General features: G+C 43.2%; 1 protein-coding gene across 9 annotated transcripts in view; it reads left to right on the top strand.

Annotated features, from left to right (window-relative positions):
* MAPKAPK3 (MAPK activated protein kinase 3) overlaps positions 1–16,956 on the top strand; it is a 123,431-nt gene extending 106,475 nt beyond the window's left edge. For 6 of the 9 annotated variants that reach the window (XM_069027789.1, XM_069027786.1, XM_069027790.1 and 3 more), the window contains exons 3-11: positions 2,663–2,802; positions 3,634–3,698; positions 5,810–5,889; positions 7,307–7,430; positions 8,886–8,961; positions 9,122–9,246; positions 11,080–11,165; positions 13,789–13,869; positions 15,283–16,956. In XM_069027789.1, the coding sequence (XP_068883890.1) occupies positions 2,663–2,802; positions 3,634–3,698; positions 5,810–5,889; positions 7,307–7,430; positions 8,886–8,961; positions 9,122–9,246; positions 11,080–11,165; positions 13,789–13,869; positions 15,283–15,441 (936 nt within the window). In that variant the 3' untranslated portion in view covers positions 15,442–16,956. Of the gene's footprint in view, positions 1–186; positions 1,309–2,662; positions 2,803–3,633; positions 3,699–5,809; positions 5,890–7,306; positions 7,431–8,885; positions 8,962–9,121; positions 9,247–11,079; positions 11,166–13,788; positions 13,870–15,282 lie in introns of all 9 variants that reach the window. The other 3 variants (XM_069027791.1, XM_069027792.1, XM_069027793.1) reach the window with 1 other exon arrangement.
* The last annotated feature ends 751 nt before the right edge of the window (positions 16,957–17,707 follow it).

The raw sequence follows: 17,707 nt of genomic DNA, 5'->3' as shown, positions 1-17,707 counted from the left end.
GTCTGTGTCTCTAAAATGTATTAAAAGGTACAGTTCTGCCTTCCAGTTTTAGACATAAAGAGAAGATTTACTTTATTTTTGAAGTTCAGAAGGAGAAATCCAAAGGTTAACGGTTGGTATATCAGATGTTACTTGGTATGTGTATCTGCTCTTTATTTTTGAATTTCCTTTTCTCTGCTCCTCCAGGTGTCATCTTGACATGAGTACATTCAATCTTGGCACGAAGGAGTGTACAAAACTTACTTGAAGGGTGGAGAAAAGAAACTGCAACATCCTTGTATGCATCAAAATGCCTTGTAAAAGCTCTTCAGAGAGTGAAAATTCAATTCTCTGAAACAATTTTCATAAGCACTTGGTACAAACATGAAAAACAGCATCTCTGTGTGCACTGTGCAAGCACAAGAGACACAGATGATAGTGTAGTTACATTAATATAGAGACTGGGAATGTCTGATCAGTAGCAGAGAATAGAGGAGAAGCTTTTTGAAGTGTCCTGCTCAGAAGTGGCATTAATCCAGTCATATCCAAGCAATAAACACTGTAAGGCCTGGTTAATCCTGAGGGTGTTTGGGCTTTATTGTGGCACATGTAATTGAACTTTTGAAGAGACCTCAAGGCAGCAGCTCAAACTCAGAAGGGCAGAGGGGAAAATGCTGATGGACATTCCTACTGAGCTAGAACACAGTGGCTGTGAAGGAAATGCTGCTGAATGGGCTGACGGCTGAAAGAAGTAAAGCAACTGCACTTGGACTCACTAGTGGGCTCTTTGTCCAATTTGGAGCCATCTCTTTCTCTAGGAAGCTATTTGTGTTGGAAATGAGGCCATAGCCAGGCTGGAGCAGGAAGGAAGAGGCGGACAGTGATCTCAAAGGGGTGTGCTCTGGGTGCAGAATGACAGCCGTGCAGAAGTAGGTTGGCTGCGAGGGCAATGAACTTGGCCAGAAAGCTCCTGCAGCCCCTTGCTCTGCTGAAAATCTGTGCCGTGTGCGAGCTTTGGAGCCCGGCTGAGGGGCCCGGGGTGGTCACGGTGTGGGGCTCCTGCACATTCAGCTACAGAGCCACAGAGCTGCCCTCCTGAGCTCACTTGGCCCCTCCTGCAGACTCCCCATGCTTCACAGAAAAACAAAAATGTGCACTCGGCAGAGGAGTTGTAACCCTTTTCCTGCTCCCAGCCTGGAAGAGAAGCCATTTACCTTCTCTTCAGTCGTTCCTGAGGACTTCCCCAGCATTGTATGAAGTGCTACAGACCTTTCCTGCTGTGTTACTGTGTCTGCTCTGCTGAACGGGATGTTGAAGCAGCAAAGAGGTGTAAGACTTTATTCCCAGTGATGTAAATTGTCTGTATTGAAGTCAACAAAGAAAACAGAATTTGTGTCTTACTTCCTGTGACCTTTAAAAAATGTGTTTGCCTGTATTGAAGATGCCTGTGACACCATTTGTGGCTTGACTATTGGATGGAAACAATTTGTTTCCTGTTCTGATTCATAGGTCCCTAATGACAGGTTGGTTACATGTTAATTCTTGTTTTCAGCAATTATCATGCAGTTGTGCTTTCACTGGGACCTGATAGCATACATGCGTGGAAAGAGCTTCAGTTTAAGGCCTAATAGTGCAGCAACGATACTTTTTATTTGCCTGTCTGCTAACAGTTCCCCCACAGTTGTTGTGAGCCTTTTCTAACACAAATATATCTGAGGTGATTGTTTTTTGCTTGTTTTTTATTCTGTTTCACTACATTTAACAATGCTTTATATAGCATCAGTTTTGTTGCTGCTCCATCATCACCATGATTATTACCATAGGGCATAAAGTATCAAACTCAGATCACAGCTGTATTGTGCAGGAGCTGTATAAATGTGCAGTAAAGGGAGGCTCTGTCACAAAGTGTTAGTGGTGTCTGGAGAGACGAGGCAGAGAGGAACAGGCACGATTCAGCAATGTGCCCCTACTGCACAAAAGCTCAGTTGTGGTGTCGGGTACAGAGCAGTGCTTCAGACAGGAAGGGACACACTTCTTGTGTATGAGGTTGCAGGATCAGGAAGGATGAGCTCTTGCTGCCCTTCTAGAGATCAGTGCCTTTAAAATAAACTGGCCTGACATGTGACAGAAAAAAGTTCAAGCATCTAGATAGCCAAAGGTCCCTCTCTTACTCTGGTGAGGTCAGAAATATGTGTAGTATTTAAACAGCGCATTCAGAGTCACTGTGAAAGTCCTCATTGTTTCAAATCTTCCTGAACTTCTTCAGGGATTTGCACTGCACCCACCTGGAAGTCTCTTCTCCCAGCAGCTGGGGGGAGGTGGGAGGGTTATTGTCTTTAGCAGAGGGATTCTCTGTTTAAAAGTATTGCACGCAAGTAAGAAAAATTTGCTGTTTCCCATCCGGAAGTGGGTAAGATAGATCTGTCTCCATCTCTGATTCAAAATCTCTCCTTGCTGTCACTCAAGGCCCTTCCAGTTCCAAGGGACCAATTGTTTCTGTATTCCTCAATCTAACAAGTTGGACAGCCCAGAGAAGGTGAATGTGTTGTGATGGATTCTCATCCTTTGACTGGAGAAGGTTTTCTCATCTGGAGCTCATCTTTGAGCCCCAGTGCATAGTGGTGCCAGTTCATAGCAGGACGATGGTGCCTCACTGACTTTGCTCTCTCCTTTTTCTCCACAGCTCCTGTACGACAATCCCAAAGCCCGTCAGGAGGTCGAGTATCACTGGCGAGCCTCAGGATGTCCTCACATTGTCCATGTCCTGGATGTGTATGAGAATATCCATCATGGAAAGAGATGCCTGCTCATCGTCATGGAATGGTAGGGACCAGCAGCAGCCCCTCACTAGGCACTGCCTTTGGAGGGATGGAGGGAGTGGGAGAATGTTTTGTTTAGGTGGAAGTTGGGGGATTTCTCAGCAGCAGGATTTTGATTTGCACAGGAAATATTTTGTTCCCTTTATGGAACTGGTAAGGAAGTGTGCAGCTATTCCAGCCATCCTATGTGATGGAAGAATGAGGAACCTTAACCAGAAAACAAATTTGCATTGTGCTCCATAGCAATTGTCCTCATTAAAGCATTGAGTGATTAATACTCTCTTGAAAGATGCATCTCTACAAATACATTCTGCTTCGGTTGTGATCGGCTTCCAACTTCAGATGTGAATCCAATGATCCAACGTGACCTGTCTTGTAACTGTTTTGACTCTAACTTTCCCTATTCTCTCCCTGGTCTGCAATACCACAGTTATTGTCCTCTTCACTGGGGGACAAATAATTCTTTTAGGTGTCTTTGCTTCTTTCTTTTTCTTCCTCTGTACCCCTCACATGAAACAAGATTATTGTCAGCCTCCTAGTGCTGGCATATCTGACTTCCCAGTGTTGTGTGTCGTGCTTCCTGTGACAGGGTACATTAAACAGAAAGCATCAAAACTCCCTGGTCTTATTTTTTTTTCTGTTTATGCCATACCAGAATGGCTTTCTGCATTGATGCAAGTGAGTGTGATGTTTAGGGAGCATTGGCATAGGAGGCAGCCTGTAATCTTTATCTTTTCCTGCCGTGGCTCTGTGAGATTATATGGATGCACAGTCAGGTGTTAATTTTGTCCTTTCTGCTAATACAAGGTGGGGTTTTTTGTGTTCTTTGTTTCAGCATGGAGGGAGGAGAGCTGTTCAGCAGGATCCAGGAGAGAGGAGACCAAGCTTTCACTGAGAGAGGTGAAATATTGCAAGTTTAATTTTCAAGTTTGTGAAAGATTTTTTTCTTTCTTCTCCATTTCTCAGTTCCCTGGCTTAGTTTCCTTTTAGGAGTTTTTCTTTGCTTTCATTTATGGTTGCTGTTTTTGTTATTGTTATTTCTCCCACTGTGTGTTAAGAGTGATTTTGAAAAGTTCCTGAGAACCAGGAATTATGAGAATTGGCCAAGTTCAGGCAAAATGTGGAAGGTTTAGAGAAAAATCTTTATACAAATCTGCTCAGCTTCTTAATTTCTGTACCATGAGAGCGTCTGTTCCTCTGATCCCTGCTCTCGTGCCAGACCACCTCTGACATGATCAGTGTAGCTCCTGCTGCGATCTCTCTTTGGCTGTCCCTCAAGCAGCATCACTGCACAGCCACACTGTTGGGTCATGAGTGTAATGAGCAAATCACATCTGATGGAACATCTCCTATCCAAGGGTTTTAAAGCACTACTTGAAAGGAAGTGTCATTAGCCACAATGCAAACAAACCTGCTTGTCTATAGGAGGGGCTGAGCAAGTGTAAAGCCCTGCTATGAGACAGGGACAGAGTTTGCACTGGACTAGTCTTGCCCTTTTTATTGTCTTTGCTATTTATTATTGACAGAGAACCACAGGTCTGCTTGACCACAGTTCTCCCTGCCCCCTCATAGCAGACGAGCTTGTTTCTGCTCAGAGTAAAACCATTAATGTTTGTAAGGTGTTAGTGTTTGCAACTATTGGCCTGAAAAAAGTGTTTAGAAGCAGAAAAATACACATGAGCTTGTAAATTACTGTGACTTATTTTGCAGGTCTGGTGTAGAGGCCAGTCCGTTTTCTTCTTCTGCATTTCCTAGCCCAGGATGAATCCTTTTTAGTCCTATAAGAGACTTGTGCAGGGAAAATGAGCACTTTTAGAAACTCTATTTGTTCTTCTCTAAAACACGAATTCCAGGGAGAAAACTGGTTCTGTGAACATTAGAGACTGCACTCTACTAAAAACATTATTTTTCTACATTATATGGCATTGTATAACATTATAAATACTTACTCAGAAATCACCTGGGAGTGTTAAACAAAAAACCACCTTAATTCTTTCCTGAGATAAATGAGCCCTGTGCCACTGGATTCCCCAGGTTCACTGCCTGTTTAGATAGCCACAGCTTCCCATTAGGATTAGGAAGGAGGAGGCTGTGCAAGGTTTTCCCCAAAGAATAGGAATGTTTCTGCATTCTGATTGTCCTTGTCTGAGATTGTATAGTTTCAATCTCAAGCCATGTGAAAAAGGATTCCAGGTTACAGTACCAGTTCTGCCTGTGCAGAACCCAGAGGATCAGGTTGAAGTTTCTATTGTTTCCCTGTCAGTGGAGATGTGATATAATGCTCACATGGGAATGTCATTCCTCCTTGCTCTGAAACCCCTCCCTGTGTAACTGAACCCTTCCAGACTCCCAGAGCACTGCTGTTGCAAGGCAGCTCTCCACCAGTAGCATTTCCCAGGGGGGTTCTGTTAAGTTTTTGAAACATACTATTTCAGAGGTGGTAGTTCGGGCTTTGCTGAATAGAGCTGTTGATTTTGTTCCTCCTGATGAAAAACTTCTAAAGACAGTGAAGAATTAAGATGTGACCTATCCTAAAATTACTATATTGTTATGTTGCTCTATTTTTAGAAAATCTGTTAGATCTTCCTCCTACCCCTGAACTAGAAACTGAAAGCTAAATTTCTGTTTCAAACAACCAAGGACATGTCCTGGACAATTAGAGATATATTCTGGTTGGAGCTCCTTTCTTAACAGTTGCTGCTTGTGTACCTGCTCTGCTCTTGCTGCTTTTTTTGGTGAGCAAATTAAAGCATGAGTTTCCAAGCTCCTGAGGAGTCTGAGCTGTTGGGCTGCAGTGCCTGCTCAGGAGGAGGGCTGAGCAGCCGGGCAGTCGGGGGCTTGGTGCCTGCAAACCCAAAACACAGCTGTTAGGGCTAATTTTAGGGTTTCTCCAGTCTTGATGCTTGTCCTGTGTTCCAACAAGCTGTTTGTAAGCCATAGGCATTCCCGAGCTTGTCCCTGAGTTACAGTGGGAATATTAATGTGACCTTTCTCTAAAATTGTATTTATAGAGGCCGCTGAAATAATGAGAGACATTGGGACAGCCATCCAGTACCTGCACTCGATGAACATCGCACACAGAGATGTCAAGGTGAGGCTCCAAGGTGTGTGGGCAGGGGAATAGAACTCATGGCAAGAAAAAACCTGGGCAGCAGTGATTTTAACAGAACTGGGAGTGCAATCAGAGTGTTCCTGTTCCTCTGCCGGTGTGAGACAGGATTTGCTCACTAGTTTGCAACTAGTCCAAGGTTGGAATATTCATGTGTGCTAGTGCCTTCCAGTTGTGTATGGAATGCAGAAAAATCTCATGATAGTCAGATGCTTAGTTAAAGAGGTACTGCCCACTTGCAATCCATTAATTAGCAAGAAAATAACACTGCTTCAAGTGAAGTTATACTAGATGCCTCTATGTACAGTCTTTGCCAGTAATTAGTTGTTTTCAGCATCACGCTTGCATTAAAAAAAGAAGAACAAAAAAACCCCTCACAGAACCCCCAAACAGCAAAACCTTCTTCAGAAAAAGGAGAAACTTTTGGGAGGAATAATACCAATTTCATGCATCTAACCCATTTCAATAAGTGTGTGAATATTTGGGAAAATAGGGAGATCTCAGTTGCTGCCAGTGTTTAATGAGGTAAAGTTTGAACCCCTATCTTTTTGCAGAGGCTTGACAGAGTTTGTAGTGTTGTATTTTGTGTTCATGCTGTGAAGTGCACAGCACAAGCAAAACCAAGCTCGCTGCACCCCCGGCATTTCCAGCGCGGGGCCACGGCATGGGATGGAATGTGCTGGAGAGCAGGACATGTGATGATAGGCTGAGGGAGCAGATTCATTCCACAGCTCTGAGCTGATGGATTTTCTACAGATGTTTCTGTGTGTTTAGCTGGAGAACTGATGCATCATGGTGTCACTGGGGGGTAAACTGGGAAAGGAGTTGAACTAGTTGTAGATAATGGAAATACCCTGTTGTCCCTGTTCTGGGCACAAGAGCTTGTATTTCCCTCTGTGCCACTTCTGCCTCTATGGAGTGTGGAGCTGGAGTGGAATTAACTCTGGCTTCAGGAGACGGAGGAGGGGAAAGCAGCAACGGGACTGTGTCTACATCATTTAATTTTGATGGAGTTGTGTCAGTTGCTCATGGAGGCTTTGGCTGAGGATTTCCCTTGTCCTACCCCTCGGTTGCTTGAGGCACAGTGTGGTGTCAGATCAGCTGCTGTCATCACACAGATCAGTCCCAGGAAGTGCAGAGAACTGGGAGAGGTTCAAGAAGCCAGACTGGGTACCTGTTGGATGGGATCTTGTGGTTTGCTCTCCCAGATACCTTGCTAAGAAGGATGTTGATACTTAGTCTGAGGAAAAATGCTGCATGGTGGGAGGAAATTTTCTGTGTGTTTGGTGGGGATGTGATAGAAGTAAGAAGACCTAAATGGTGGTGGTGGGTTTGACCTGTCAGCTCATTAGAGACATCTCTTCATTGTCCTCTTTATCCTCTTTTGGTGGCCTTCCAGCCTGAAAACCTGCTTTACACGTCTAAAGACAAAGATACTGTGCTCAAACTCACAGACTTCGGCTTTGCCAAAGAAACCACTGTAAATGCACTGCAGACCCCCTGTTACACTCCTTATTATGTGGGTGAGTTATCCAAGGCACGTTTCTTTTGTGTTTCAGTCATTCATTCCCTTACAGCAGTGGGAAATCTTCTATTGTGGCTGTAATGTGAAGTGTTAGCCTGCAGGATTTAAACTGGAATCCAGCCCAAACCTAGTCTGGTTCCAGTACAGTTCAGTGCTCCTGCTTTCTGCCTTGGTTGCAGAGGAAACAGGCTTCACAGGAGATACAAATGAGGGTTTACAAGGAGAGAGAGAGAATTTCTTCTGATTACACTTGAAGTAATCCTGATGTTTCCTCTGAATGATGTAATATGAGCCATAATTTGAATTGAGCTTCATGATATTTGGGTGTTTCCTTGCAAAACTTTCCTTAGCTTAAACTAATGCAATAAGAGAGAAGAGTATTGCCTCAGCTATAAAACTTGTTAAGCTGGCAGATTGAGGAATTAGTAATAAAGAACCAACGTGACTTAATTGCAGCAGAGTTTTTCCTTCATTTTGTCCAAAGTTGAAGCACTGTGCAATGAATACTACAGCAGTCTATCCTTTATGCACTCGTTTTAGTCTTGAGTTAATAGTCGTTCATCATATGGTATCACTGGGGCAGTCCGTGCTTGGAATTTCTTTGCTGGAAAAAGGACTTAATTTGTTCAAAAAATTACTTCTCTGATTAAAGCTTGTCTAGTTTTCTGTATTGAAAGGTACTGTTATTCACTAGCAGCAGATAACCACATTAGCAATACTCTTTTTCTCATGCCTCCTTCTATATTTTTGTAAGCTGGGTTTGGTGATAAAATGTTAAAGAGTTTACACACGTATGTTTTTATGCCTTTATATTTGTGTATAAACAAGCTGACATTTCCCTTCTCAACACCTTTTTATAAACCAGCATGATTGCTCATATGTTTAAAGAATCATTTTCCTTACAAAATCAAGCTCCCTGCCAGTTTACCTGCCCCAGGGGACAAAAAAAATCCCCTCTAAATGTATCTCTGTCTAATTTTGTTACTTAGTGGAAAAAATATAGTGCTCTGGAGGCCAAAGAAAAGTACAGTGCCCTGTAGCTGCAGGAGCTAAACATACCACCTAGGTATCATTCAAAATTTTATCACAGCTCCAGTAGGGCCTTTCTATTCTGATTGCTGGAACATATGCTCCTGCCTCTTTGAGTGCAGTGTCTCCTTGCACGCATTTAGCTGTAGCTCCTTCTGCTTTTTGTTAATCTTAGTACTCTCTTGAGCAGAGAGACACCAAGGTGAGGAGTAGGGCATCTTTCCAGCTCTGTTCCTCCTTTTTAAAGCTACTTTAGATGCTTTTAGGAACTTGTCAGTCAAAAATGCTACCCAGTTCCTGCAGTGAGTTGCATTTTTTTAATGCCTCTGATACCTGTTATTGAAGGGTGCTGCTACTGACAAGGTGATGGAGATGAAGAGGAATATCTGGTACTCTGTTAATTTGTGGTTTTAATCTTCCCCAGCCCCAGAAGTCCTTGGTCCTGAGAAGTATGACAAATCATGTGACATGTGGTCATTGGGTGTCATCACATATATTCTGTAAGTATTTGGGAAGAAGCCTGGTGAACAGAAATCTGCACTCACAAGTAGCTGTGCACTGGGATTGTGCAGCCTGAAGTAGAATATAATCTTGTATAAAACTTTTTAAGAGGTAAAAGGACTTTCATAGTTATGAAAATTCCTTTGTCCACTCTTACAGCCTGTGTGGGTTCCCTCCATTCTACTCAAACACTGGTCAAGCCATTTCTCCAGGGATGAAGAGAAGAATTCGGATGGGGCAATATGGATTTCCCAATCCAGAGTGGGCTGAAGTATCAGAGGAAGGTAAAAATGCTTCCTGGTGCTGATGAGTGTGTGCATGGTTGTGTGCAGTGCTGCAGTGCTTACAAAGAGACTATTTCTAAAAATCTGTCTGAGCTTTTCTTTCCCTTTCTTTTACAATTTAAATCAATTTTTTGTTAGGTGATACAGAGAACAACTAGGAACTCAGATACCAGCCAGCAACCTCAGTGCTACAAAAAGTAAATGACTACTGAAAACCTTCTTTGAAAATCCAGCTAGTGCTAGTGAATGCTGAGATTAAACCCTCTGGAAACAGAAGATTCTGATCCTTAGAAAGGAGACAGCCAGGACAGCTCCAATGCAGGCTGAGCTGGAAGAAAGGCAAACTGTTTTAAGAACTCATTCAGTCTTTGCCCTCCTTGGTGATCCAGCCAGCAAGGATGGCAAGTTTTCATGCTAGCTTTTTGGGGTGTGGGAATTTGCCAGCCACCACTTCAATCAAGGTCAACAATTTCTTGGGTATAAATCATTGATCAAAAGCTGCTGGGCTCAAATCAGTGTCCTGAAAGTGGGTATTTTTGATTCCCTTTTATCCTGACAGTCTCATAAGCTGGAAGTCTCACCTGCCTGTCATATTAAAGAGAAGAGTCAGTAATGTCTGGGCTTACCTGTTTTTTGTACAAGCCCTTTACATTGCTGTGTCCTGTTTTTGTCTGCTGTTTAGCAGTAACAATTATCCTTGGATCCTCTTGTGCCCTGGGGCATCTTCACCCCTCACTGGATCTTGTGGCTCTGTGTGCAGCACAGCCTGCTGAACAGTGTTGAGGGAGATGTTTTAGTCATGGGTTTCTGGCTAAATATTTCCTCTGCTTTGGGTCTTGTTCATATTCCAGCAGTTAAAAACGTGCTAGAGGAGCTCAATGAGAGAACATGTACTTGGACTGTGTGTAGGGTTTCTGTATGCTTGCATGGATGGAGATAGGGAGCATCTACCTTTGATCCTGTTAAGATCCATCTCATTTGTGGGTGTTCTTCAGGCTGATGAGGCACCTTCAGTAGGCAGCTGCTTTTTTCCCTGCTTGGTGCTGTTCTTGTCCTTTGCAGCCTCTCTCAACAAACTAAACTTGTACCTCTGGCAACTTCTTACAAGCATTTAGTCATCTTGCATGTGATGTTCCTAAAAGAGAACTCTTATTTAGAACTTTTTCTAGGTTTCCCAAGGAAGTTTTGTGTAAGTCCCTCTGAGTAACTTCTTTGGATGCAGTGTTTCCAGTCTGTCCACCCACATTAATGAAACTCTTGTCTAGACTCTTGCCATTTCATATCTTACTTATTAGTGCTCTTGCTTTGGCAGATCCCATGTTCACAGAAAGCTGCTGCAAAGCCTGTTTGTATAATCCATTTATTTGATTTTTTTGTCTTTTTAGTGGCCTCTCAGTTGTCAAAGTTCATTGTCCCTTTATTCCTTAGCCTGTGCTATTTGTTGTCTTCCATCGTTTCTCAAAACATCAGCTTATGTATTCATTCAGCTCATAATGCTCATAATGAGGCAGGCAGCTTAGCAGCTTTCTGTTCCTGTGCTTCTCTTTTCCTCCAGCTCTCAAAGCAGTTGGTGTGGTGATGTAGAGAGCATAGCTGGAATCCCCAGGCCTTTTCTTCTTGCCTCTTGTTTTGGATGTTTTGTTTGTTTGGATGCCCCTTTAAACACAGTGACCTGCCCCACTGTACATGGCTTCTTAACATGGTCACAGCAACAGGGAGGTGTTTTCAGTTCTGCAAAATTGTGTTTCTTCATTTAGCAGGTCCTTGTGTTCCCAAGGTTATTTGGGAATGCAGTCCTAGACTACACCATGCCCTGTTGGTTCTGTTTTTCAGCCAAACAACTCATTCGCCATTTACTGAAGACTGACCCAACAGAGAGGATGACAGTCTCTCAGTTCATGAATCACCCTTGGATTAATGTGAGTCTTATATCTCTTTTTATACCATGAATTGATTCTTACACGCAGAACTTAGGTGTAGCTCCACACAGCACAGCAAGAGGAGGATGGTTATTACCGCTGCTCCCTTAATTAACCTCCTGTGCCCTCCACAGAGGGTCACCTGCCCGTAAAGCCACAATTGCTCCTGGTGTTACCAGAGGACACACAAGGGGAGACACCCCCAGTCATGTCCTTGGAAGCAACAGCCCAAGATGTGTCTGTGTTCTGTGAGCAGGCAGTCACTGTTGACTCTGCAGCATATGCATGTGTTACTCTCTTTAAAAATATAAAAATAAACTCTATGTGCTTACTTCATTGGTGCAGGATTTGAAGAGCTATTATTAGTGGTCTCAGGCACCATTGTGCATAGCTATGTTAGTGTGAACACGTTCCTGTGCTCAGTGGGAATTCTCATCCTTGGCAGAGTTTGGAAATGCATGGGGGAGGAGCAAGGGTCTCTTATTGCCCTGGTAGGGTGGTACACAGAGCTATTAATGGTCCCAGTTCAGGTTTCATTGTATGACTTGGTTGAATTTACTTTTCCTTAGAAAATTTTTTGGGGGTAAAAAAGAAAAAAGTACTTGTATTAATACAGTACAGACTATTTCAAATGAGAGACACGAATCCCAGAAGTTACAAGACTGAGTTTCATGATACCATCTCTGCTCTGTAGGTGTCCCTCAAAATAGTAGGTTATGCTTCTCACATTTGTGTCTAAAAAGATACCAGTCTTGTTCTTGCTGCCCAAAAAATCATCAACTAGGAACAGAATCACTTCTGCTGTAGAATGCCCTTTGTTCCCCTGGTGTTAGTGTGTCTGTGCTGATCCTCAGAGGACAGGGCAGAAGCAGAGGTGTGGCTGATAGTCCCCATTCCTCCAGTGCCTGCTGCAGGACCTGAAAGCCCTTGGAATCAAATGAAATGTATCTGTAGGGTGTCCTGATGAAGTAGAAAGGTGTTGTCATTCAGAGTTGTGAAAGCTGAGAAAATGAGGTTGTAAAGACTCTGTAGAACAGACCCCAGACAATGTTTCGGAGTCCTTTTTAACCAAATAAAAGTGTAATCACTGCTCAGAATAAATACCTCCTGCTTTAAGTGTTTGAAGCCCCAAGAAGGTGTTTCAGAAGTCAGCAGGTGAGGAATTTCATGGAGTGAGTGCCTAATAGCTAAGGAAGCTGCCACCTACAGCGACACTTGGTACTTGGAATATGCAAAGAGCCAATTAATGAGGAGGAGATTAGAGACAAGGTCTGCAGACTCTGCTGCACCAGAGCCCTGCTCTCATACCCTTCCTGCAAGAAAGCTGCAGGTTGGCTTTTTTTTCTGCTGAACCTATTGCTCACAGGGGGCAGAGGGAGGGAGAGGGAAAGACCGATACAATGAATGTCTGTGTTCTCCCTTTTCCTAAATCCCAAAGTAGAAACCTGTCTGGGGAGTTGCACAAGCACCAGAGGAGGATGCTTGTGTCTCTTTTTTTTTTTTCCTTTCCCCTCTTTTTTTAAATGAGATGGATGGCAGAAGTATTTTGCTGTGAACTAGGCAAAAATTGTCAGTTTAGGTGGAGCACAGAATCCTCTACTTCCTTGTGTATAAGATTTTTTTAAACAAGCAACAGCTCACAGCAGAAAGGAGAGCACCTTCCACAAGGATATCGCTGAAGCCAGTCTGCTTGTTTTCCATTTCTCTTGTCCCAGCTGTGTTTGATAAAACTGTACCCTGGCCAGCTTGGGTCCTTTTCCAGAGGATGCAGGAGTCAGGATTTCTGCTTTGCTTCTGTGACTGCTGCACTGCTGCTCTGAGCTTGGGGGAGCATAAGTGCTGCTTCCAATGTAGGGTTTGTTTTACAGGGCTGTACAGAGATCTCCTCAGGCATTGTTGACATGCAGCTATAGGATGTTACAGCAGCAGACAGCAAGTTTGGGTAGAAAGCATAAAGAAAATAGAGTATCCAAATGAAATTATAGTTTGGGTTATGGACTGGCAAGAATTGCCATGATTCTTGTTGAGTTTAGCCAGGGAGCTGTGCTTCATGCTTTAGAAATTGTCCCTTATTCTAATGTGAAGTATCTCCTGATCTCTCATGGCAGGTGAGCATAGATCCCAGTTTCATGTGGATGCACTGTCTTCTGAGCTGTGCCTTGCTGAGAAGAATTGTGTCATTTCCTCTTTGGGGCTCACTTAGTCCGATGAAGTGGTAATCTCAGTTAATGCATACGTACAGGAAAATGTCTCCTACAACAAATCCTAGGAGATGAAGGTCAAATTAACCACTTTAAGAGATTGACTAATGAATAGTGAAATGACAGTTAAAATCTAAAATGTACCTAAAAGTTTAGGTTGGACTGGAAGGGAGCAGAGTGAAAGAAGCTCAGCACTGATTTCTGTTTCCTTTTGTTCTTTCAAGAAACTATTGTGTGGGGACTGTAGTCCTTTTCTACCACACACACGAGTTTGTTTGTGAAGTGATTGGAAACAGGAATAATGAGGGTCGTTGGAGGATGTTAGATCAACTTTTATGCTCTTCATACACATAGAAGAGCAAGAAGTCACTTCCCAAGTGTTGCTTTTCAGAACTTCTTTTGGTATTTTTCTCTTTTCACAGAGATCAATGTCAGTGCCACCAACTCCTCTTCACACTGCACGGGTCCTGCAAGAGGATAAAGACCACTGGGATGAAGTTAAAGTGAGTCAATCTAAGTTCACATTTCTTTAAGTCAAGTCTGATAGGAGATGAAATGTGCTGCCTCCTCTGGCGATGTGCATTTCCTTGGATACTGTGGCTATTTTGAATACAATCATGTCAAACAAGGGAGGCATAAACAGTCTTGGTTAGAACAGTAGAGTATATGATAACTGTTTAAAAAAAGAAGGAATGCTATTTGAGCTTTATCTGGCAGCCTTACAGCTGCACCAGCTATCAACAAAGATGGTGTTTATGATCAAAGGCATTAATGATGCTCCTGCTGAGCCACTGTGGGTACCCAGGGAGGAGAAGGACAGTGCTGAGGCAGTTTGAACTTCATTACAGTGAAGAATGTGATGAAAATGTAGGGGGACAGGTGGGAGGGCTGAGCTGCATTCTGGTTTTCTGCAGTGCTATTGAATTGTGGAACAACACTGAATAACCTTAGTCTTGTCTTGTTAGGACATTTGGTGGGGGGAATAAGAGAGAAAAAAAATTGTCTCTTCCTTAATCTAAGCAGGTGCCTCACCTACTGTTTGTATGTACTGATGACTGCTGAATGCCTCCTGCAAAGTGAAACTGTAGGGCACACTGAAAGCCTTAACTCTTTCCTGCTGGCCTTTAACAGGTTGGCGTGCTTTTACAATTAAGGCTGAATTTTCCGCACTTAAAATTTTTAGCATTTTGACAATCGCAACGTTCCTGTAGTGTATTTTATTGATTACTGATTTTATTTAAATCACTGATGTGTAGTCTCAGCTGTTGAGCTATGTAATGGTAACATTTTCTGGGACCTAGGCAACATTTGCCTTCTGAGTGAGAGATCAAGCAGTTATTTTCACTTAGCTGCCTTTTTTACCATGTTTCTGAGAATTTCTTATGCTTGTGCTTTTGTATAGGTCCCAGAGGTATTCCCTCGAGCTACTGGCATTCCCGTGATATTGAATTGTTTTGCCTTTCCTGAACCAAATGCTTAGACATTCATTTACTTTAACAGATTTTTTATTTTTTTTTTTACAACCTTATTAAAAAGTTTAAAATGTGCCTGTACTTAAGCATTAATTCAAACTAAGGAGGTGTGTGAATTTGAAGCAGATACTTTTAAAGTTCTTTGTGTGGAGGCGCAGAGCCAGCCAGGGAGAAGTGCTGGGCATCGGGACACGGTGGAATTTAGGCCAGCAGAGCATGGTCCTGTGTGCTCCCATGTGAAGTGCTGTGTGAACAGTTCCTGCTGGCTGAGCCCCTGGTAGGAGGAAGCCTTTGGTCCTGGTGCAGTGCCACAGAAAGGCTCAGCCCTTGCTGCCTGGGGGGTGACAGAGGGCTCCTTGTGTCCCTTCCTCTCCAGGCTGTAGTGTGGGGTGGCTGCGCTCTTACTGCCGCAGGGGCTTCAATCCATTGCTTGCTCGCTTTCAGGAGGAGATGACCAGTGCTCTGGCTACCATGAGGGTGGACTATGATCAGGTGAAAATCAAAGACTTGAAAACGTCCAACAACCGCCTCCTGAACAAACGCCGCAAGAAGCAGAAGCAGGCGGGCGCCTCCTCTGCGGCCCCGGGCTGCAACAACCAGTGAGGGCAGAAGCCAAGGACCTGTGGGTGGAGGGTAAAAGTTAAACAGAGCAATTTAAAATCATATGATCACCTCGGTCCACTCCACAAAGACACAAATGAGATTGTGAAGATGCTATCCTGCAAAGAGGGAACAGTGTGATAATGTTTTGATAACTTGAATCAGGGCTTTGCTTTTAAAGACTAATGGATCTGACAGGATTCTGTTGCATATTGCAAGGGAAGGTACAGTAACGCCAGAAACGGTACAGGTTTTTGGTTTGGCTTTAACTGCGTAGGACAAGAGGAGAGAACAGGAGGCAGTCTCAGCATACTAATGCACTGAGGCTTTAACAGCCATCTACAAGAGTAACTTCTGCTGCTGTTTTAAACTGGGGAATAGAAAAGTGCCAAGTGTTCTGCTAAGAGTGTTTGTAGTTTAGTAGAATTGCTAATAGTCTGTATTTCCAAACTTACCTCCTATAGTTACAGAATATCACCTAAACTGTAAACAGTTATTCTTGTTACAGGAAAAAGCATCCATACATTTCCATTTTCATAAAGTCTTCATGTAGTCTCATGTAAAGATTTGAGTTTGTCATGGATTCACATTGGATAACATGTAAGTTTTCTGAACTGTAGCCACTATGTTGTGTCTCTGCCACTGTCAGACCCCTCTCTTGTAATGTTTTTAGTTTAACTGATACTTTGATGTGAAGAGTTTCAGTAAGGATTTAAGTAGTTTAAAGTATCCTGCAGCGAACATTGCTGTTCCCTTGGATCCACAACCTCCAGGGCGTGCAGCTGGACATGCAAGGGACTGGTTTAGAAGAGAGACTTCTGAAATTCAGGAAGAAGTGGCAAATGCATGTTCTCTGAATGGACCCTGGTGCCTGCCAGCATCCCTTCCGGTAATCATCTCCAGATCCTGTGCCTAAGGTGTGCTGATCACAGCAAATTATGGGATGTTTGAGTTGGTTTGTTTCCTGGGGTCAGGAGGGGGGAGGATGCTACTCTCTTTATGGTGATTTGGTGGCATTTCAGGATCCAAAGATTTTCACCATCCACCCACTGTTGTTTTCCTATTTTAATTCTTCTTATTTCATGGGAACCTGGCCTTGGTTTGCTGGTATGTTTTATTTTGTGATCAGAATATTTTCTCTCATTGTATTGTGGGCTTTGGCTTTGTTTTTTTTTTAGTTTAGGTGAAGCAAATATTTGTGAAAGTGTTATCAGAGTCTGGGATAAAAATGATGTGCTTCCAGTGATGCAGGCAAATACAACTTTGTGGTAGGCACACAGAGTACTGGTGTGTTAATAGGCTTGGGAGAATGTCAAAAGACAAAAAGGAAAACAGGGCTCCAGAGTGGATCTGAATTGTCAGATGAGTGACACACAGCAAATCTCAGCTTGAGGCTTTGGACCTCATCTGGGGAGCCCAGTTCCCATCTTCAGAGTGTTGAATGAGACCTCAATTCTCCTTTGTGAACTGGTTGTAGGGTTTTGTAACATGATTTATTAAAATCAGTTTTTAACATTCCTTCCTCCTGTTATCCCTGTTTTTGTTGAGTTGTTGCAGAGTTTGCATTGCTTTGCAAGATACATCTGTGTTGAAGGTGACAGGAAAGGGGAGAAGGAAAGCATTCCGTGATGTCCACATCCAAAGGCTGCCCAACTCTGAACATTTTGTTAGATCACAAGGTTTTGGTTTTAAATATCAATCTCTGTAAAGTTGTATTTTTAAATTATTTCATGTTTCAGGTATCTGTGATTGTAGCATGTTCTATATGTATTTGTTTTGCCATTTTACTCCAATGAATTATGCAAATATTATTCACTACCTGTAAATGAATACTACAAATGAAGATGTGTTCAGGGTGCAACAGTTGGAATTAGAGCCAGGTCCAAGTTTCTGTCCCTTTATCCAATTTTTTTGAGGGAGGTATGTACATTATTGCTGCCATTGCATCTGTGCCCCATCAGGGTGATGGATGTTCCCAAGGCAAGCTGTGTATAATGAGATGTCCTGGCTGCTCTGGGGACAGTGCCACTGAAACTGTTGCAACCCAACTTTTTGCCTCTGCCTCGGCCAAGGTTTGAGCAGGAGCTCCCAGTTGCCACCTGGTGCCTCCTGGTTTGTCAGTTCAGCCTGGAGCTCAAAGATGTGTCTGTTCCTGGGTAGTTTTCCATAGGGAGCTGTAGAACACACCTGGGCCTGATTCCTTCCTGTGGGGTTCCAGTCTTTACTGCAGGTAAGAAGCTGGAACTGAGGCACCTGGCACAGCACCTTC

The sequence above is a fragment of the Aphelocoma coerulescens genome, chromosome 12, assembly GCF_041296385.1.
Source record: "Aphelocoma coerulescens isolate FSJ_1873_10779 chromosome 12, UR_Acoe_1.0, whole genome shotgun sequence".
Classification (NCBI taxonomy): Eukaryota; Metazoa; Chordata; class Aves; order Passeriformes; family Corvidae; genus Aphelocoma; species Aphelocoma coerulescens.
Note: the sequence above shows the minus strand (reverse complement) of the source record. Positions and strands in the feature narration are given on the sequence as shown.